Source organism: Rhagoletis pomonella, unplaced genomic scaffold (assembly GCF_013731165.1).
Source record: "Rhagoletis pomonella isolate Grant_MI unplaced genomic scaffold, Rhpom_1.0 Rhpom_scaffold_00004, whole genome shotgun sequence".
NCBI lineage: Eukaryota > Metazoa > Arthropoda > Insecta > Diptera > Tephritidae > Rhagoletis > Rhagoletis pomonella.
The window spans coordinates 48675152-48699190 of NW_023458558.1; the positions used below are offsets into that span (position 1 = coordinate 48675152).

General features: G+C 34.1%; 1 protein-coding gene across 1 annotated transcript in view; it reads right to left on the minus strand.

Moving 5' to 3' along the window:
- LOC118738248 (ETV5-related protein Ets96B) overlaps nt 1-24039 on the minus strand; it is a gene marked incomplete in the record, with an annotated part of 57660 nt that overhangs the window by 10620 nt on the left and 23001 nt on the right. The window contains 4 exon segments of the mRNA XM_036469174.1: nt 394-440; nt 6723-6828; nt 13283-13582; nt 15057-15483. Of these exon segments, the coding sequence (XP_036325067.1) occupies nt 394-440; nt 6723-6828; nt 13283-13582; nt 15057-15483 (880 nt within the window).

The window sequence follows — 24039 nt, forward strand, 5'->3', positions numbered from 1 at the left end:
CTCTTCAAATAAGTGCAGATAAGGTGTTTGGTGCCGTTGCAAATCGTGCCGCGTATTTTTTATTAGAGGCAAATTAAATAAAAACAAATTGAATTATAAACGCACGCGCCATCGCAATGGCCGTATAAGCTTCAAGCAAACATGAGAAATCAGTTGACAGGTGCCTGCTTGATGATAGTCGCGCTGCATTCTTATGCTTGATTTTTCCACAACGTATAATTTAAATAAATGAAACTCTTCGCTAGATACCACCTGTGTAGCGGCTGATGCCTTACATACTTGTTTTTTTTTTACTTTTATAAACGTTTTCCCCATCCCCATTTTATATTTATGTTCGTGGTATAGATATGGGGAGATGTTTATGCAAATTCGATTTACTCGCTGGTCTCTTACCTTGGTCGTTCTTTTTAAGAATCCCTGCGGGCGGCGTTGATGGGAATCTTCAAGGGTGGCAGCATTTTCAATAAAATACGATACAATAGCATATTCATAAGTACATATTATTAACAAATACGGCGAAGAATTGAACAACAAGGAAAATCAAGGCTCAAGGAGGATGTTATAATGTCAGAAAAATTGTGTGTGTTGCAGTTTTAAGCAAAAGCTTTAAATAATCCTAAAAAAAACTCGATTGCTCCACTACTGGCTTTGTGTAGTCACTTTGATCTAGCATAATTGCAGTGTGTATTTAACTACCGTTTGATTTGTAGTAGCATTAGCTGATTTCGTCAAACCACGCTAATCGGCTGTTGCCAATATGTATGTGCAGACATCTATTAAATACATTCATACATGTACATACATATGTACTAAAACTATAAGGGGTGGTCCAAAAGTAATGATAACTAGTATGTTCTCTTGAAACAACATTGACGGTTGCAAACTGAGTTGATTTAAATATACAATATGATTTCTTAAGAAGCTTATGCATATATGTATATACATTTGTCATTTATCTAATGTCATGGGAACAAATTTTTGCTTTATTGCCCTGAACAAGGCAAGGTGAGCGGTAAATGGATCAAGCCTAGCAAGGAAACGCTGGAAACTCTCATATAAATCCACTTTCTGTCGGCTTTGAATCGGGAAAAAGTCACGACGATGATGAACACCTTAATGTACATACATACATAGCTGATAAGCTAGAGTGGGCTTTGAGATCGTCCAACCCATTTGGGTCTCCCGGTCCAGACGGCATATTCCCTGCCTTTCTGTAGAAGGGAGATGCCGTGTTAGTCTCTAGACTTATTTACATATGAGTAAAAATTCCTGAAGTGGCCCCTAAATTTTCACAAAGTTACAAATATTGCAATAAGTATTTGCATTTCCTAGCTTGAGTATCCACAAATACATCAGCAAAATATTTCGCCAGTCTTCGATTTTTTTATATACTTTTTTTTAATTTAATATTTATGCACATTATTTTTGTAATAATTATTGCGACCAAAGTTTTCATGCGATTTTCATGAAACTGTGTAAGTACGTAAAAAAACTAGTTTTATGAAAATTGGTAGGATGTTTTTTTTAATTTTTATTTTTTTTTTAATTTTTTCAAACTTTTTATTTTTTTTAAATAATTTTTTTTTAATTTCTCGTTGTGATTTTAATCATGATAAAAATATAGTAAGGTAGAACCGCTGAGAGTCACTTTTAAAATTCTTGACGTTTCCAAATAATTTAATTTTTAAATTTACTCACGAACTCACACACACATTTTCATTTTCAATCTCAAGCAACAACAATTTCGAACAATTTAAATTTTTTATTTTCACTTTTGTTGGCAAACTTCAAAAAAAATCATGGCCGACAAATTGAGAGAACGGTTCTACCTTGCTATGTTTTTATCATGATTTTAATCACGTTCAGGTGTCAAAATGTTCCTTACAATATCTTTTCCTAATGTGCTCAAAAAAATTTTTGTGCAACCATACGGCTCTTTAGATATAAATTTTTTTAACATATGTAAACCACTATTTGTGTACTAATATCACAGGTTTACAAAAAAAAAAGTTTAGGGAAAATTATTGAATAAACCTGAAAATTCATATATATGGGGCTTTAGACTCGCACAGAGCTTAAAGCTTGGATTTATGCGGGGTTTCTATATATTAAACATGCAAACACGACCGATTGTTCAAAAACTGATTGATTTGACACTCACTCATTTGACTTTTAATTACTATAATTTTTTTTAAATATAGTGTTTCTTTAGAAAACCCCACATAAATCCAAACTTTAAGCTTTAAACTTTGTGCGAGTCTAAAGCCCCACATATATGAATTTTCAGGTTTATTCAATCATTTTCCCTACTCGACCTTTAACTGACCACGCACCTGACGCGATGGAGGCTAACGTACATACATCGGATTTACATTCAGCGTATCGAATAACATAGGGATATATAGATTTCGTTTAATATGCATGCACTTTTTTTTGTAAACCTGTGATATTAGTATACAAATAGTGGTTGGCATATGTTAAAAAAAATTTATATCTAAAGAGCCGTATGGTTGCACACAAATTTTTTTGAGCACATTAGCAAAAGATATTGGAAGGAACATTTTGACACCTAAACGTGTTTCTGGTCCGTTATAAATTCTAAGAGAAAGACCAATGCTTTCCCTGCAAGCATGGAGTATGATGGTAAAGTGTCCAATAATACGCAGGATACCTGTAATTTGTTCGCTAAACTATTTCAGTAGGTCTACTCAAAGTTTATCACTTCATCGATTTCTGCATTTCATAACTCGTCTTTACCACCAATCTCTTCCTTCGAAATTACCGTCGATGATGTTCTTCTGTCAATTTCAAAGTTGACAAACAAAATTTGTTCCGATACCGTTGCAGATCCTTTGGCACTTCTCTTCCGACAATGTCTGAACTGCGGAACTTTCCTAGATTCGTGGAAATTATGTTCAATAAATCCTATATTTAATTCTGGCGACCGCAATGAAAAAGTTAAAAATATGGGTAATTTCATTCATAAATTGATCTTTTAACTCAATAGAAACAGAGCATAGCTAGATATTTCACTCTTCTGTATACCATACATACGTTTTGAGGTATACGTTGAAATTGCGCAACCTGGGTATTTTTATTTGATCGCTTATAACTTACGTAGTTTTGCATCGATTTTCTTCGATGATACCTTATTTTTTTTGTAATATAACAGAGCTTAGGGAGAAAAAAAAAATCTGCAAAAAAATAAAAGGTTTTCGAGATCCTTCCCCGCAAAGTACAATTTTTTTTATATTTTTACAAAAAAAATTGAAAAAATCGGTAATGATTGTTCGTTATCTTTGAATCTGCAGGGCCTAGCATAAAGTGAAAATTTTATTACCTTTTAAAAGCTTCAAACCGTTTTGGAATTGCTTAATTCGTTCTTGAGATATATATGATTAAGTGGACCCAATTTTTTTTTTTTGCAAAAACGGTAAATTGCAAATATCTCAAAAACGGTACCATAAAATTAAAAATAACCTTGATTTTCGGAATCAGGGGGTGATTTTACATACGAATTTCATAACGGCGTCTCTGGTAAATTTTGGCCGTCGACCAGTGTATTTGATCACATTCTTCAACGTAAGCTCATTGATCACATTAGCAAAGCTATTGTTGAGTGTCAGCATGGATTTTTTTCCGGGAGGTCTACTTCCACCAATTTAGCCTTAGTCACTAATCGAATTGTCGATGCTTTTGAGACTCATGCGCAACTCGACGTCATTTACACCGATTTCTCAAAAGCATTTGACAAAGTTGATCATTCAATTCTGTTACGTAAATTGAAATTGTATGGAATCAATGGAAAACTGTTGAAATTTTTCTCCAGTTTTCTATTGAATAGGAAACTTTTTGGGTCAATTGGAGGAGTTAAATCATCTGTGCTTATTGATGCTTGGTCAGGAATTCCACAAGGGACTCACTGTGGTCCTTTATTGTTCCTTATTTTTATTAATAACCTGCCTCAAGAATTTAAATTCGCTAAATGCTTCTTTTGCCGGATGGTGTAGTAACAATAACTTATTTTTAAATACGAATAAATGTTGCGTTGTTTCCTATTCAAAAAAGGTTGGCACCACTATTTTCAATTATAAAATAAATGCTCACTCGTTGAACCGCTCTTATGAGATTAAAGATCTGGGTGTATTATTTGACTCCAAACTCTCTCTCTCTAGTCACATTGACTTTATTATTTCAAAATCTTTTACAATGATTGGTTTTATTAGAGGTAATTCCGTAGACTTTAAAGATCCAATGACGTTGAGATCACTTTACATTTCTTTGGTAAGAAGTCGTCTCGAATACTGCTCATTTATATGGAATCCATTCTATGGAGTACACTCACGTAAAATTGAGAGAGTTCAGAAAATATTTACTAAAATCGCTTGGCGTATGCTTCGTTGGCCTGATGGCCTCCCATCATATATCAGCAGACGTAAATTACTTGGCCTCCACGATTTGTATGAGAGAAGAACTTGTTCCTCGCTCTTGTTTGCCTATAACATAATTAACTCTAACATTAAATGCTCTGATTTGTCTAATTTATTCATCCCCTATATTCCACCGCGTAATATTCGGCATACTAGATTATTTATCGAAGTAACTCGTAAAACAAATTATGCAATGAATGAACCAATCGTTAAAACTATACATCTAGCAAATCTATATAGCAGCTTTTTTAATTTTAATAAAAGTTTTTATAAATTTAAACTTGAATTGTTTTCTATTTTTATCTAGTCTGTAAATAAGTGTGTAACTTTTTAGACTCAATAAATAAATAAATAAAATAGAGCACATAGGTAGTCACCTTATTACATATGAGAAAAATTAGTACATGAGCGAGTTAAATGGACGGATTTGTAAGTAGAAAATTTTAGACTTTTCCTAAGTAAAAATATTTTGCGAATATTACTTTCTTTATGAATTACTAGCCGGCCTCGTATGCGCGAGGCTTCGCGATTGACAACTAAATAGGTTACAACCCTACTAAAAATTATATATAATTGCGCATCTGGAGGCCAAGCCCTTTCATTTGACACCTCATTTCTTGTAATCTAACGGTTGCAACCCTCTTCCAAAAATTAAACCTTACTGCAAATCGGAAGATCAAGCCTATTCCTTTGGCACCTCATTTTTTTAATTGAATGAACTGTGCAAATCTAATGTCATTAACGAAAAATGCCCTCGCGTATTATACATACATAATTTTTAAGTAGGTGGCAAACCAACTCAAACAAAAAATAAAAACTTATTGCACATGCAAAGACCATATGCTTTCACTCAGTAACTCAGTTTTTAGTCCAACAAGTCCAAGAAAATCTTATAATTTTTAAAAAGTGGCAACCCTACTCAAAAAGTAATGCATTATTGAACATCTAAAAGCCGAGTCCTTTTATTTGACACCTCATTTCTTGTAGTGCAACGATCTAATAAGTTTTTAGACAGGTGGCAATCCTATAGGAATTTAAAGTAATAAAAATAATATTCCCATCGATTCAGGTTATACTTAAAAAATCTCGTACAAATCCGTTCAGTAGTTTTTGAGATTAGCGTGGTAAAAAATATCTCGACTTTCCTTTATACTACGTATAAAAGATAGTAATTTTTAAATAGGTGGCAACCCTATTCAAAATAAGCTTTTGTATATGCGAAGGCCAGGCCCTTTCAATTGGTATCTCATTTTGTAATCCAACGAGCGGCGCAAATCTTTTAACTTTTTAATAGATGGCAACCCTACTCAGAAATATAATACATTATTGCACATGTAGAGGCTGTCTTTTCTTTTGACAGTGACGATGCAAAATGCAATTATGATTGAATATAGAGGCTAATCCCTTTCATTTGACATCTCATCTTTTGTAATCCAACGAACTGTGCGGATCTTATAGTTTTTTAGACAGGTGGCAACCGTAATAAAATTCTAAATAAAAAGGTCACTCTCCTGTCCATACAGAGTATATCAGATAAAATCTCGTCAAAATCCGTTCAGTAGTAGATTACCGCGTACAGAGAATCTCGACTTTCCTTTGTACTATGTATGTACACATTTTTTATTTAATTATATGTATTTATGGAATAAACAATGTTCTTTTTCCATCTGTCTGGACTTGTCCGTGACCCGGAAGGTGCAGGAGGAGTGGGCGAAAACACAAGGCTGCAAGGTAGCCAGGATTATGTGCAGGGCATGCGACATAAAGCTCACGAAGTTTCTCCTATCCCTCAAGAGAGAATCGCTGGGCTACTGGTTGGGTGTTCTAACGGACCATTTTCTGCAGGACTCGAACTCCTTTAACCTGGCGCTGACAAATGATAAGATACATATGTAGCAGATGCAGGATGAAAGAGAACCACATCCTCTGCGACTGTCTTGCCCTTAGAAGACTGCGAATTAGCCTTCTCGGAAGAGGCTTTCTTCCTAATCTGGAAAACGCAGTTAATATGGGGTACAGCAAGGTGTTTCAGTTTGCCAAAAGGACTGCGATGTTCTGAAACATTGTCTAATGCAGTCTTAGTTTTGTCTCGTAACGATACCTGACCTAACATTTGGCTTATTGTATTATTTATTAGTAGGGAAGTCCAGTACAAATACATATTCTTTCCTACAATTGCTTTTGCCCAGCAGGTGCCTACCTGTCATTACTTTTGGATCACCCTTCGAACTTGGTCATACATATTGTTGGTGTTTTCATCAATTCACTCATACCACATTTGTCTTTGCTTACCTGTAGCAATAAGGATGTGTCACAGCGGGAATGTCGAAAAAAGCTGTTGAGGAAGTTCTTTCATGACGCACTCCTTTGGCGGTTGCTGAAATAGACATTGTAGATTAACAAATCAAAGAATGAGTACATATGTATGTAATAAGTATGAATGTTTGTGTTTCTTGCGTACTTTTGTATCTAAATATGTACATTTTATGACATCAATGTATACATTTAGCAGAAAATTAAAAAAAGTTATAGAAGAAGCAATACTTAAAATAGCAAATAGTCAATACAAAAATGCGTTCATCCTAAATGTATAAACATGCTAAGTAATAAAAAGGGCTTTGTGCTCATATATTGAGAAAAATTAATACTCCACGGGAGACATTGCAATGCATTTGTTAAAAGTAATTCACACAGAGCTACAAATTGCGTTAAGGTCACCATATGTTGTGTACGCTTGAGCCGAAAGCGAGCGAGCGGGCAACGTCAAAAGCGTCATAGCATTTTGGTCTTTCTCTATAACGGTTGCTTCTAAGTAGGTACTATAAACTTATGTATTTAACGTTGAAGAGGACTAAGACGGATCAGAAAAAGTTGTTGCCTTATCGCATAGTGTTGCGACTCAATATAAGCTATTAACAACATAATAAATGTGAACCGATTTCGATTAAATCAAATGAACACAATGGACAAGGTAAGAATGAAACGTAACTATGCAATTATTTACCAAGGTGCGTTCATAAAAGAATGCGGATGAACTGATAATTTAAGCAATTTATCCCTTTATCACTTTAGATGAAGGCCCCTAGCATATGCCCTAATTTAAAATTAGGTTAAAATTCTTTTCCCCCATAATCAATCATTATCAATGTATTATGTACATACTAGAGTGCCAGTTACTGTCGAAATTCGACAGTTTTTCTGGTTTAAGAACCTTGGAGAGGTTTTCTAACTTAACACGTAGCAAAACTTAAACGGTACAAATTAACTAACCGGAAAATCTTCTGCTAAAACGTAACTAATTTTTTTTTTTATCTGAGAAGGTCTTTGGAGGACTTCGGCAGGACTTGGAATTGACCCGATACATTCAAGTTTATTGATAAATTTCAATGATTTGATACATATCGATAGTTCGATGAATTTCAAGAACACTAAAATTCGATAACTCAACAAAATTCGTTAACTCGACCAATTTCGATAACTGTTAAATTCGATGGCTCGATAAATTGCGATAACTCAAAAATGCAAAAACTTTGGGTAACTTTATAAATTTTTACTTTTGACATCTCCACATTTTTGGAAAACTATCTAAACATTTTGATAACTTGATACACTCTGTTAAGACGATTAAATTCGATAAGCAGTTATAAATCGATAAGCTTATATTACCTTGAAATTTCGATAAATCGATATATTTTGAAAATTCCATAACCTTCGCTTCGTTGAACCAACCAATTTCAGTATATCAATAATTATCGATAACTCTGTAAGTTGAAAGAACTCCATGCATTACGATACCTCGATAAATTTCGTTAAGTCTATAAATAAAAATAATTCAATAAATATCGATAACTTGATACATTTCTTTAACTTGACAAATTTCGTGAATCCCACACGTTTTATATAGCTCGATAACTATATGTAAATTTGGACAACTAAGTTTCTGTGTCTATAAATTTCGACAACTCAATAAACATTGATCAGTTTGAATAATTCGATACGTTGCGATAACTTAATAAGCATAGATAAATTTCGATAATTATAAACTTCGATGATTCGATAAATTTCAGTAACCTTTATGGCTGATTTTATTTCGATTCCTATCGGAAAATTTCAACTCTTTTAACCTACTTCTTATGTATTTCTCATTGTCTCCACTTTCGCCTTTATCTCAATTTTCGTCTTTATCTTTACTTTTGCCTTTTTTTTTGTCTTCATCGTTATCACTTGTTTCTTCATTTTCATGTTTATCTTTATTTCAAAGTTTAATTTCAAATACGCAGTAAAACAAAATTCGAAACAGCTTAAATTGTACAGTTTGCAAAAATAACCATACACAAATATGGAAATTTTTAAACGACGATTGTCAACCAATTTGGAAACTATAAAAACTCTCCTCAACTACAGAAAATTACCTTTCCAACGGTGTTTTTGGTTTTGAAATCGGTAACTTTACCTTGGTCTTCATCTTTGTTTTTATCTTTCACATCTTTGCTTATATCCTTTTCTTTTTCTATTCACGTAGATGAGATGAGGTGCGACGACGTGATAAGATGTGACGTGATTTTATGTGATGTGATAGGATGTCATGTCATGTGTTGTCATATCCTCTGATGTCATGTCATGTGTTGTCATATCCTCTGATGTCATGTCATATGATGTCATACCATATGATGTCATATCATGTGATGCCACGTCTTGTAATGCCATGTCGTGTCATACGATGTAATATCATGTGGTGTCAAGTCATGTGATATCATGCCATATAATGTGATGTCATATCACATAATATCATGTCACGTGATATCGTGTGATGTGATATCATATTATGTGATGTAATATCATGTGATGTCTCTTCATATCATGTGATAAAATGTGATGTGATGTCATATAATGTGATCACATTCCATGTTCCGATTAGTGTATCGATAACCCTGTTGATAACTGTGTCGATAAAAATACCGATAACAATATCCATAAACATATAGAAAAATATAACGATTGTAAAATCGATTAATTCATCGATAAATATAACAATCATCAGTATCGATTATTGTACATATCGTTAACAATATAAATGACTAAATCGATAACAAAATGAATTATTTAATCGATTATTGTACCGATAACAATATCCATTATTGTATCGATAACAATATCGATTATTATATTGATTATTATATCGATTACGATAGCGGTTATTTAATCAATGGGCACGTTCAGAAGGCGCAACAGCTCAGTAACTGTTGCCATTGCACCTTCTGAACGCGTTGTTGTGTACTTCTGATCAACTGAACAGTTGCGTGTTAGATAATCGTAATATTTTTCTGGTAATTTGAGACAACATGTTGTTGAGAGTTGAATTTGACAGCTAATGCATCAAGCCGTTCAGAAGACGCATAACGATCACTGATATTTTTAGCAACGGTTGCGCTCAGCTGCTGCGCCTTCTGAACCTACCCAATAACAGTATCGATAACAATAACGATTATTTTATCGATAGCAATATCGATTATTATATCGATAAAAATATCGAGTTTTGTATCGATAACAATATCGATCTTCATCCTCATCCTTTTCTTCATATTTATCTTTATTTTTGCATATTCCTCTCCACCTTTACCTTAAAGTGTGTAAATTTTGATCTTCGTTTTTGCCTGTACCTCTAGGTATCTTTGTTTTTGTTTTTATTCTCAAATCGCTAAACCGCTGAAAACCATTTCCATGTGCATTATTCCCCTTGAAGAAAGAAAAGAAGTTTCACTTCATAAATTCAAGAAATGTTCTTACCCTTACAGTTACCCTAATTCTTATGTATCTGTCATTGTCTCCATTTTCGTCTTTATCTTCACTTTTGCCTTCTTTTTTTTGACTTCATCGTTATCATTTATTTCTTCATCTTCATATTTATCTTTATTTCAAAGCTTAATTTCAAATGTGTAGCGATACTACAGGCGAAACATGTCAAATAGAACATGTTGCAGCAACATCTATACACAATTCGAAAATGTTTAATCGACCGTTTTGGGCGTAATTTTCAACCAATTGTGAAACCATAAAAACTCTGCTCATTTACGGAAAAATAAATGCCTTTCCAATGGTGTTCTTGGTTTGGAAATCGGTTTGGTAGAATCTCCAAACGAACGGAGACAAAATTCATGTTAGCGTATTAATATATAGATATGTATTTTAATATTTTTTAAATAAATTCGAGTGCTTACATAGAGTTGTCTCAAAATAAAAAGAGTGAAATATTTTGACTATTTGTCTTTTGTTTATTTAATGGTTTTATTTTTTTATAAAAGTTTAACTGGCCTTACAGCAAGCACCATATACATTTACATTTCAATCTTGGTCCAAAAAAAAAAAAGTTCTGCAAATTTTCACCAAAATTTAAACTTTTTTAACCTTTAGGTATGCAGTTTTGTAGCCCATTTAATTCTAGTATAACGAAGGACAAGTTTCAAGTTTATAAAAAATCCTATCGATTTCTGAGAATTTTTTTGGTTGAAAGCCAAAACTGGTCAAAATATCGCAATTCTATTATTTTTTGGACCACTGTATATATGAAAACAATAGAAACAACATTTCTCTACTGCTGCGTCTTTAAAAGAAAAAATTGTATTCAATATTTCCTTGTTCGTAACTTCCGTATCTCCGTGGATGTTAAGTAAAGCTGAACCATTTAATCTTTGTTCCCCAGTTTTACTTCGTAATTAGAAGCAAGTGTCACAGAAAGTTTTGCGCCTATCTGCACGAATCCATCTAGGGATATTGTTGGACTATGCTCCTTTGGTGCATTGAAATAATGACTGCTAACGATTTCACTCAATAATCTTGATAAAGTAAAGCCAATACAACTCTGTCCGAAGTGTAAACGAAAAGAGAGTATGGGGCGTTAATGTAACAGAGCTCTTAAAATTTTAAGAATATCTACTCGATAAAGTTATCGGCGATGGGCACTGCCTTGCCCGCGGGCAAAGCTCTTTTAGTCTTTCTATATATTTTGTATAGGCGCGCTCAAAGTAAAAGCTCTCTCTGCCCATCGCTGGTTTAGATGAATAACTAGTATCAATTTAAATATTAGCATGATATCGTTTTTCGGGGTACAACCCCACTGAGCGACGATTGTAGCTATTCGATAAACAAAGGACTTCAAATTCGCTACTTTCATAGGAAAGCTGTGAGGTGGCCGCCCCAAATAGTAGATCTCAATGCTACTGTGAAAACCTTTGGAAAGTGCTTCTCCCTTTCAAAGTAGTTACTGATAATAATGGATTTGCAAATAAACATTATAATGAAATTTTATCATTTTGATATCTATTGAACGTGTTTTGGTATTGAATGCCTACCGAGTAATGCCTACGGTGACCATATTAACCAACGTAAAATAAAGGACATTTTTTTCAAAATGATACATAGGTATAATACAAGTACCTCAAGCATATCGTAATTTAGATCAAATTTACCAGTTAATTATATTATTTAATTGTGCAAGTTCCCCTTCTCAAAAAGCGTTGTAACCGGATTTTAACCGATTCCGAAAAAGGAAACCAAATCCTTTAAAAAGCACTTCGTCATCCTTTGCTGCCAAAATGCCTTTATCATAATTCATACTACACGACGAAGCCAGCGGCGGTATATTGTTATTTTTCAATGGAACTGGAAACTCAGCGTGTAACACGATCCTGGGCACAACTTCCTCTGTGCTTTTGTGAACAATGAATTTTACTCTAAGTATTTAATTTTTCTAAGAAAATGTGTAAACATTAGTTAATTTTTGTTACAATTATATAAATTTCGCCCATCAGTATTAGATATGATTCGTGATTTATAGATTGTACAAAGATTACCGATTAAATAAAAACCCTTAAGTGGGGTGCGAAACAAACTGGCGAAGGTTGACATTATATTTTATAAGGGGTATTTTATTTTTTCATATTCTCTGTTTAAAAATTGACCTCTGCAAAATCGAAAGCACATTTAAAGGACAGTTTAAGAAATAAAGGACAAATGGCGTTCTTTATTTTGAAAAAAAAATTATAAAGGACAGGGGGTTAAAATAAAGGACTGTCCTTTAAAATAAAGGACGGATGGTAACCGTAGTAATGCCAAGTCTTTTCGAGGAAATAACATTCTTGATATTAATATCTAATCATTTTACCACTATAACATACTATGCCGTGACTTAACCGAATGAAACAGAAGTTTTACAAAAAAGACTAATTTTGATAGCCTTTCGAAAATATTTATTCCAGTTGAATACGAATATCTTTTGACTACTGTATGTGCGTATGTACAGGCTCATTCCATCCCCATCATATTCTAACTTTATTTCAAAATTTATTTAATTTTAAAGGCATCGCTTTCAAATAGCTTGGAGCGCTGTAAATAAAGTGCCGAGAAAATTATTAAGGGCGGAAAACGTTTACATACGTGTAGCAAACAAAACAAGAACAAACACACCAGGACTTAAAAATAAACAAAAGTTATGCAAACATTTACATACATAGAACCAAAACAACTATAGTTAAAAAAGCAAAGGATATACCTATTAAGAAAAGATGTTAATAATAACATTGTAATTTTACTATAAGGCATTATTTATAAAACCAATGAATGTAAGTATATGTTGGTCTAGATTTCAGGGAAATTGATTACTATGTATATGAATAAAGCACTGTGTATGTGGACATTTGTAAGTGATCAGCTTTCAAAGCAGGCTAAAAAAATAGCAATCATACGATGTAGTACATGTGTATGTACACATAATTTATGTAAATATGTAAATATATATGTATATATATATATATATATATACATATATATGTATGTACATATGTATAAACACTTGCCTGCCGATGAGGTTGTTGTTGCATGTACTCGGGCATTAAGGTATCCATCGGTGGAGCTATCGATTCCAAATTTTCCAATCGGTGACGGACTTGTCGACGCTGACGCCGTCGCCGAAACGGATGTGGTGGCCGAAACAACTGGCGGTGTATACACTACCAAATCTTCGTTCAGTTGCTGGTGATGATGATGATGATGATGATGATGATGAGGGTGGTGGTGATGGTGATGTGAATGCGGATGCGGATGCGGGTGGGCGTGTACATGGGCGTGTGCATACCAGTGTTCTGCTCTGCTTAAATCTGTAAAAGGGCATAGATACTTTCATAATCGTTTGAGTGATATTATGTAAGTTTAGTAAATGAAAACTTGTGAAACGCGAGAAGAAAACATCTCTATACGTAAGCGGATTTACATGCCACGGTGGACCGGCATTATGTTTAGTTTTTATTTGAACTTATTTAGGGACGTGAACTGGATGAAAAACTTGGTCGACTCGGCTCAGCGGTTCGAACCGATTCTGCGCATTTGGACTGTTCGGGATTTGTGTTATTTTTATTCATTAACAATCCAAAAAATATATACATATAAAAACATTCACACACGGTAAAAGCTTCTTATTTGATAAAGAAATTTTATTCACAATAATAACTTATAACAAGTAAACATTTTATAACTTTATCAAATGAAAAAAAGTGTGTGAAATTTGTATATTTAATATTGGTGGCAAAAGTGGGTCGCTTTTCGGCTAGGAAAAAACACTTGCGGAAAATTTCGTTTCTGTTAACGTTTCAGCCGGCCGATGTGGTGAAGTGGTTAGAAGTGCACACTACTATACGGCAGGACCTGGTTCGAACTCAGTTTCCAACCAACATTAAAATAAGAAAAGATAATCGTTTTGCTATAAACGGTCGCCCCTTGGCAGGCAATGCCAAACCTCTGCCAAGCAAATCGACCTCTCATAAAAATACAAGCGCCATTCTTAGTCGGCGTAAATTTTACACACAAAGAAATCAATACATTCGCGAAATCATGGGCCAAAAATTCTAAAACTCTAGTTTTTCTCTCTGGCGTCGGAATATTTCTTAAAAGGGCTTTGAAATTTTAAAGATATGCTTACTTAAAACAAAAATTATTAACAAAAAAACTCAGTGGAATGTAGAATAACAATAAGGGTTTCATAGAAAAGTGAAAATTCCGTAGTATAAAAAAGTAAAAAGGGTTTGGCGCAAAAGGACGAATAGGTACAAAAAAGACCTATCAAAATTTTATGCTTGAATATCTTTGAAAATTTGCAATATGTATTTTTGAAAAAATTTTAAATTAACGACTAATATACATACGACAACATCCTCGAATTTCGCTCAATTTCAGTATATTTCGTCCTGGTAAACCAAATGACTTACTTTTTTTTTTTTAATTCTCTTTCTTTTGGTACCCAAATTATTAATTTAGATTGCACAGAATTTTTTTAAATAATTTTTTTGGACTAATCGTATTTTTGAAATTTAAAAGTCCTGAGAGAAAAACCAGTGGCCCATGGTTTCGTGAGTATATTGATTGTTTTGTGTGTTTTGAATATTTTAAATTTATAACTAATCACTTTTTATACATATGAGAACATAATATGGTGGCGATTCATTGTACTGTTTAAGAAATCTATTTGCATTGTTTTTCAATCAAAAATATTTATTTAAATCAATGCCCTTAATAAATGTTTTTGAGACTTGAGTTTCACTGTAGATACAACTAAATACTTTACATATGAAATTTTACCATTGGTAGCGGATACAGCTGCTGCCGCTGTTGGAAGGGGCGTTGTGATTGATAGGGTAGGTGCCAACGATTGCATTTGCACCGTCGGCAAGGGTAACGTGAGGCAGCAAGGTGATTTGTACGTGGTGCTAGGCATCTCTGTATTTTGATCGGCTTCCATTCGTGATTGGGTCGAGTCAATGCACTCCTTATGCTCTGCTCTCGTCGCGTTATCCGTATTTATATTGTTGTTGTTATTGTTCGAGTGACTGTATGTAGTTTTAGCCATCGCCTGAATATTGGTAGTAGTAAGCGTGGATGCATCAGTGATGGAAGTAGCTGCAATACTGCTTACAATTGTACTATCATTCGCTCGTGAAAATCGTCCACCATCAACAACATCCTCTAATTGCAAATTCTCCAGGATACCAACATTCGGCGAATATTCCGGCTGAAATGTAAAAATAAAATGCATAAAAATAAATATTTATGTATAATATGTAAGGACATTAGTATGTATGTATGGGAAAAATGTTGGGGATTTCAATACCGACAGTGCTAAAAGGAAACCATAAAATTACTTGCGAATTGCTTAGCATCAATCTTGTGTACATGAAAATAATTGAGGAAGTTAGTCAATCCGCAGCAGGAAATTGTGCTAAGTTACCTTAAACCATGATGAGGAAGTCGCTGTACTAAGTGTTACTAAGGTTGCGGTGAATAGAAGTACATACATATGTACATATATATGTATGTATGTATATGCACCACCTTAGTGCAGCTTAAAAGTTTTGCATTGGGTTTGGATAAAAAATTTGCATTGAAAAGAAATATTGGATGTATGGATACAAGGAAAAAAGGGGTAAAAACTTCGATTGGAATTTCGAAACGATCGCTAAAAAGAAGTATTTAAAACTATCAAAAGAATTATAAAACAGATGTGGAGGGCGCTTACAAAAGCTTAAAGTGATCTCTGATATATTAAATTAATAGGTTTGTTCCACAAGCTACTCGAAGTCAATTCGAGTTACATATACGCGTTCCACTAGTAAGTTTTAGAGTTTATTTGATATACGCTGACAGTTTGAACTTTGCTCGAGTTTTTCTAGCTTGTAGCTTGTGGAACAAACCTAATACATAAGTATGTTTATATGTACATTGAGGCTGTCCAAAATTGTACGGAAAAAGGACCTTATTACAGAAAGCTACATTAAAAGTTTCAGCTTGAAATATGTACATATGTATGTACTTAGGTTTATTGGTCGTTCCAACGTTTCCCCATAGTACTTGCAAAACCAAGTAGCTGCACACTTTCTCCGCTCACGATTGCAGCCCAGTATGCAGCTCTCAAGAAAATGGTCAAGAAAAAATTGCGTTTATTGCATGTGTATCTCCAAAGAATTTTGACAACTGATACTTAACCAGCCTGTTGCCTTGCTCTTTCCTCAAGAAATAATGGGCACATATTTCTGTTGCAAGCATGGGCTGCCTTGTGCTCTTTTTTCACAAAAAAACTTTAGAAACCCGTAGTAGAAAGCGTAGCAAATTTCTTAAGAACTGCGTACTGCCTCAAGAAAATTTTACACAAGAAAATTTCTTAGCCACTGCTTGTACGTCATTTTTTATGGAGTTTTTGCTTTTCTTGAGAGCTGCATACAGGGCTTATTCAAATAAAAATCTACTATTTATCTTTTTACTGGGTTTTTTGGTGTACCTTACGCTTTCTTACAACATTGTGTGCAAAAAAGCTGGCTCAGCTGTCAAATTATAAATTACAATCTGTTACCGCAAGTTAAAAAGTAAGCGTCTAAGTAATATCAGTTGCGAAAACGTTTGAATTGCAAAATAAAATAAGCTCTACAAGAATTTTCTATTGAGGAGCATTGCATTGAGATGATACTCTTTTGTCCAAAATTGATGGATAAAAAAAAAAGTAGACCAAATAGCGGTTCTTTTAACAGGAACGGGCTACTCGGGATACCGAAAATATATACATAAATGAACTTAAGAAAATCGAGCTCAAGCCTGCGGCGATGTATTGAAAGGATGGAACTTAATTCACCAAATTAAGGGACTTGTTTTCGATACGACAGCGTGTAATACGGGCGCTTTTAGGCGGCTTTTCTATGATTGAAAAGAAATTGGAAATAGATCTTGTGTTGATTGCAAGCCGCCACAGGGATAGAAATTTTACTCTCTGCAGTTTATAGTCAATAGTTCAAAAACAACGGCCATCACTTGATAAATCTTCGTATGTTGCCGCTGGTTATGCGTCCCCTTGGTATTAGGCTTTCATACAGTGACGTCTAACTTCTACACCTTTTAAGAATTCATCCAAATATTGATATTTGTTAAACAGATTTTACAGCGTTTTTTTTTTAGTTTTCTTTCCGAATTCTTGGTCGGCTTCGCTTCTTTGATGATCGGGTACCTTTAAAAACGAAGCAGCAGATGATCAAAAATCTAAGCCATACGAAATTATATATTTTTCCCTAACGTATACAGTTAGCTAAGGACCAAGTTTTGCATTTGGAGGCATTTGTTATTGATGCAATTGTGTACAACGGAATTATGAACGCACAAGCCTTTTTAATTATTATAATTGAACGTTGGTCTACGAATCCTGTTTTCAAGGAACTTTATGAAAATGCTGAACGGGCCATTTCGTTGATTCAAAAATAAAACCAAACGCTTACCAAGGATGGAGAGCAAAAACAATATATTCGTCGTTTAGCTGCAAACCACAGACTACAGTTTCCAGGAGCATCAAAGGCAGCGCCCATTAATTAGAAATTAATTTTTATACGTTCATATGAACAAACTTCTATCTGATATTGTTTTAGGAATAATAGCATAAAAATAGCCTTGTCCGCAATGATTTGAATTTTTTTTGGGCTCACCTTAATGTGCGTATAAGCACTTATACATACCTTTAGAAAACTCACACAGAAGTTGTTAGCGCGAAATGTTATAGTAATTAACTTAACAGCTACTGATTTCCACATACTCGTACTACTATGTATGTACATAGAAATTTGTAAGTGTGTAACAATTTCGTTAAAGTATGATGTCGTGCATTGAATTGGTAGTAGACTTTGTGACAATGGCCAATTAAGTAATGAGATGTGCTCATATAGACAATGCGTCGTCCATTGGTGTGGCACAGTGTCAATTGCAGACATAGTCATTGCGGTGAAAGTATCACTTCCATATCTAAGGTGTCGAACTGGTGGCAAATGCAATTGTAGCAAATTGACAGACCATTTGCGGACAATCCCTGCAGGCAAACAATCACCAACTGCCACCCGTTGCTCTCTAAGAAAGTTAAGGCCAACTTGAGTAGCCATACATACATACATATGTGCATATTTATATACATATGTGATCGGATGTATGTAAGTAATTATATGTGTGTGCAATTTTAATAAGAAGTGTTGTTAGCGACCTTTCAAGTTTAGAAATTTAATAGAGCTCGTTATTTGAAACCCACATATCGTGGTTTAAAGTACAAAACCGCGTATGTGAGGTTCCATAAATTATTTTCTAGAGAGTAGAAATACTCATATTTCAAAATGGTTGTGTATTTTTATAAAGCAAGTGTGTTTCTGGCTAGAATATTTCAGGGCGAATGGGTAAGGCTTGAGCCAAGATTTTGCGTGAGCAAATCCAATATGTATCCGATATGTACATATGTATGTGTAAGAAAGGCCGCCCTGCAGGGAAAGCTACTACATAGTTGTTAACTAAGTAGAATGCTATTAGTTTGCGTTTCAGCCCAACTACATAGTTCACGTTCTATTCTTTTTGAATGTTAGCAACTGGTATTTTTACCTCTCCTCGCATTGGCCGACATGCAAAGCACTAACGTGTCTTTCCCAAGATCCGACAGAAAAATTTAAATTTTTTATTTAAAGTATTTCTTTAATTTTTAGTTTTTTATTGTAATTTTTACATTGTTTTAAGAAATCTGTATGTATATATTTTAATTTAACTTAGTTTTTATGGTTCAAGTATGTTTTTACATACATATATGTTATTCCTCAAATGAAATTAAATTTTAAAATTTTTAAATTCGTAATTTATATTTAAATTGATCTGATTATATTAACTTACATTAGGGGTCTTCACACTGGTGTTCGGTAATTTTTTCCCATGTATTTTGTTTGTTTTACCGACTACCGAATTATCGTGGTGGTAAACTCAATAATTTTTCTTGTAGTTGTTAAACTGAAATAGGCTATTCGATATACATATATTCAAGTAAAAAATGTTAAATTCATTCAATTTTCTGTTCCAATTGGTCTATTTTATAGAATAAAAGGTATGAATCAGCTGTTGGTAAACACAGTTAACCAGACTAACAAAAGTAAACTGAAAAGGCCTTTCACAGTTGATAAAGTTATCGAGTACCAACGAAGAATTCATAATTTTCACGGGACGCCACAGCCGAAATTTTTAAGAAAAGCTATTAACTGCGTTTCTTTTTTGATTGTGACAACAGGGCGGCAACTTTGAAAACTCTGACGATTCGGTGCTGCCTTGACCGACGGCAGTAATGCGGATTAACGAGCCGCAAGTTCGTGGCTTCGAGTCCCACGGCCCGTAGAATTTTCATTTATTTATTTTCTATTAATTTTTTATAAGTTCCATATTTTTTTAACGTTGCTTTCAGTTAGTTGTTTTTGACTTTTTTAATAAAATTAAACTCTAAAAATTTAAATTAACTAATAGTAAAATAAACAATTTGATAATAAAGTAAAAAATGTGTGAATAAAGTACATACATAAAATAAAATAAAAAAATAAAATAAATAATAAAAACAAACAAATTTTTGGCAATCTCTCGAGCCTGACAGCTACAGACTTGTAGCACGCATTTCTTACCACTCGGCTTCCGCGGACGACGACGAACTCGATTTCTTTGTTTGCTTGCTTGTACAAAAGACAACTGGCCGTTTTTACGAGTGTTGTCTCGAAAATTCTCTTGATCCGAGTAAATTCCCAAAAATATCGTGCAATTTAAGGTAGGTCCCTCCATTTGTGTGGCAACATCAATAGGAACACTGAGATTTAGAATAGAAGCTTATCTCAACAATTAGCAAAAATAAGAGTGCCAAATATTTTTTATTTTTATTTTTGCTAATAATTGCCTCGCCAAAGTAATTTTCCACACTAAAACTGGTTAGTTTTGTGATGTATCATATGCTTGCATATAGATAAATATAAGTACTTCATAAATATGTTTTTATTTGTTTATACATATGTATTTCGGTTACCGGCTCTCTTCTGAAATTCACATTAAGCAGTAAATGTTGGGCGCTCAAGTAGGCAAAGAAAAGTTGCGCAGCCGTTAAATCGTAACAAGTAAATTTCTTTTGAGGGGCAATGAACGAGCGCCGCATTAGCTTGAAAACAACCGTAGTGCACATGCGCGGCTCGACATCAGACACGTCATGCCCTTAATTAGAGTTTTTCACGCTAAAAATACCCTATTCCGCAAATTAATAAAAACGTTGAAAGTAATAAGTTTCCAAACTACCGCACTGAGTTTGGCTGGGATGTATTATTTTAAGGCCAAATTCTACTTCAGGTTTAACTTTAAACAAAATTTATTTAGTATTTGCGGAAATATCGTGGGAGGTGGCCGTGGTTATTGTCCGATTTCGTTCATTTTCAATCCCAACCCAAACACCTTGGATAAAGGGTAGCTCGTCTACCACATTTCGTAGTGATATCTCGTACACTGAGAAAAAGGATTAGTTTCGAAAACTAAAGATATTTAGTTCCCGAATTTTGACAATATTTGGGAACTGTTACCAAGGATTTGGAACTATTGGCGGAGTTAACAATGATTAAGCTTGAAAATACTTTTGAATAGGGCTGCCACCCGTTTGAAAGGTCTAAATAATCAACTAATTCAAAAAGTATATGTAATATAAAAATACCGTTATCCAACGAAAGAATGTTAAGAAATCTTTAGTTTGAACATTTCGAATGTTTGAAGAGAGTTGCCACGTGTTTAAAAAGTTACATTAAAATTATTCAGTACGTAGGATAAATTTTTTAAAGATGATGAGGTATAAATCGAAATTGGTTGGAGGGAGATTTATTCCTGACCTCTACTTAGGAGGGTTGCCGTTTGTACGAACAATCGAATTCGAATTAGTTCATCAGTTTATTGAAATACATGTGTATCACAATGTAAGACGAAAGAGATTTAAGAAGTTCTTAGTTTGAGAATACTTTTGAAAAGGAATTTCAAAAATGACATGTCAAATTAGAGACCATAGCCTGTGTATGTATGTATGAAAAAGTTTTATTTTTTTAATTAAGAACTTTTTTCCATCAGTATAGGGTGATTTGAAATTCGATGAAAATAAAATGGCTGCACGGTTTTTATGAAATATGGTACACGGAGCTCGTATAACTCTGAAGTTTTTTAAATTAAATTTTGGGCATTTTAACTCCATGCGGGTTCACTAGTTAATAAATAAAATGTGGAACATTGAGCGCTTTGAGCGACCTCTAAATATTTTTTGATTTCAAAATAAAAGAGTGAGGGTATATTTTTTGGTCTCATACATTTTTGGACCACCCTACGGTACACTCAGGAAAAAGTCATCTAAATATATTTAGTTGACATAACCAAACTCTTTTCTCGGTGTTTGTACATACATACATACATATGTACATATGCCAGTTTAAGCTCAGTCGGATTCTTCCTGAGGTGATGAACCTCGGCTAATGGAACAAAATACAATTTATCCAGTTAAACATAAAATATCTGTAAATACATACATATTAACATACATACATACATATTTATATGGATATGCACGCAAAACGTTTTACATCATACTTATACGAATTATCCAGTCGGTTGAATGATTTTTTAAATAAATGTTATTAGAAATTTGTTGCGAAACGGTACAAATTGGTGATCATTTAATGCCGCTTTAAGCTTTTCAAGAATTCACAACAAGCGTATATATATATATATATATATATATATATTAGACGTCTGCATAAATCCATTCAAAACTACAAATGAATCATTCATATTCTAATTGAATTAATGTGATTGCCCGTGGAATAGCTTAAGTTGAAGGCTTTGCGAGACTCTTTCCTAAGTTCCGAGATCTCCTCTCCCCACCATGGAGGATATTTGTTCCGCCCGAAGCTTACGGGACAGGAGACTTTAAAGGCCGATTTGAGACAGCCGCGCCTCAATCTCCCCCCACTTGTCAAGCACCGGCTTCGCCTTGTTGGAAATCGCATCTACAAGTGCCACCTGCAGGCTATCTCTTACCACCTCGCTGAAGCCACGCCGTGGCCCTGCTGCAGCAGCCGCACTTGCCTGGTCAGCAGAAAACCTACCCTTTTTTGAGGCTATTTCGACCTCATCTTGGGACCTATTCCGCTTTCCCGCATCCTTGTGTTCGGTGGCCTGGTACAGCCGGTACTCATCCACCACCGCCTGAAAACGGATTTTGTCTACGGCGTCCTTCGGGTGCACGATCCCTTTGGTCTCATTCCGCTCTATACTACCGAGGATAGATAGAGCCCGCCGGTATCCCTTTTCCCGAATTGCCTTCGACGTCGAGGGTTTGATATTTGGCTGCCCCTTGGCAGCCGTAGAAAGCTGTTGATTAGATGACGGAGTACTGTGGCCCACAGTACTTGCTCCACCACCTGGCGTCAAAGTCTCCTGACTGGATAGGAGGAGCTCCTCCTCCGCGAGTATGTACTCGCTTTAACGGTTTACAATATAGCCAAATAAAAGTTATAATATTTTGTGTACTTTATTGTATTAAACTGTCGAAGTCAAATAAAATAGGGCATGAAGAAATCGTTTTGTACTTGGTACAAGTCTGGTCATTTTCGAACTAGATCGGTTTCTGTCATGAAATTCTAGTTGTAAACTAGTATTTTTCCTGACTAGTTTGGGATTTCACTGCAGGGTATATACATAGATAAATGTACATTTGTTGGTATTCACATTAGGGCGGCTCAATTTATTTTGACTATGTGAGTATAGTATAAGAGGATTCTACGTGTAATTCTAAGTACATTTACCGCTGAAACCATGAATCTAAAATTAATTTGGAGTCTGCCAAATTGCGAAAATATGTTTAGTTTACTTACATTTTGCTCTAGTGTCGTAAAGAAGTAATTACATTTTAAATTAAATTAAATACAATTTGACCCGCCCTAATGTTCATGCACGAAAGCATGCCGGAGCTTAACCGTCCCAAAGTCAACCAGGTGCGACGTTATGGCACGCGCTTCTCTCCTTAATATATGTATACCAAAGGTATTTAACAAAACATGTCCATTAGTTGCAATTCCATCACTACAGTTTGAATATGCATGAAAGACGTGTACTGAGGACATAAATATGTATGTACATTGTACACACTTGTATAAATATATAAGGGGCGTTCCATACTAAAACGGACGGGGGTCACACTTCATGTGTTTGATTTGTTTCAAATTTTTAAAGTTGATGCATAAACATAAATAATAAATAACTATGAAATTTGAGCTTGATTAAAAAATTTTTAAAAACTTTACAGCACAAAAACAAAAACAAATCGATTTAATAGTTTTCCAAATTTGAAAAAATCACACATACACGCATCAAAATTCTCTATGAAAAGAAATATTTTTAAAATATTTTTTCTTGAAAAATTTTTTGATAAAAAAATAGTTTTTGAAAATATGCCATCTCAAAAAAAATTAAAAAAATCACAGTGGTAGATCTGAGTATTGCGCAATATTTAAGTATAGTATTGTGGGGTGCACTCTACAACAATTTGAGTTATGAATTTATCTTACACCAAAGTTGAGCAAAATGAGTACATTACAAATTTACAAATGCAGTTTTGTAGCCCATTAAATTCTAGTACTATAATAAAGGGCAAGTTTTTAGCGATTGCAAAACTGGCGTTATTTTTTTTAAATTTTCTTTGAAAACGGTTTTGCGTATTTTTTGCCATAAGAAA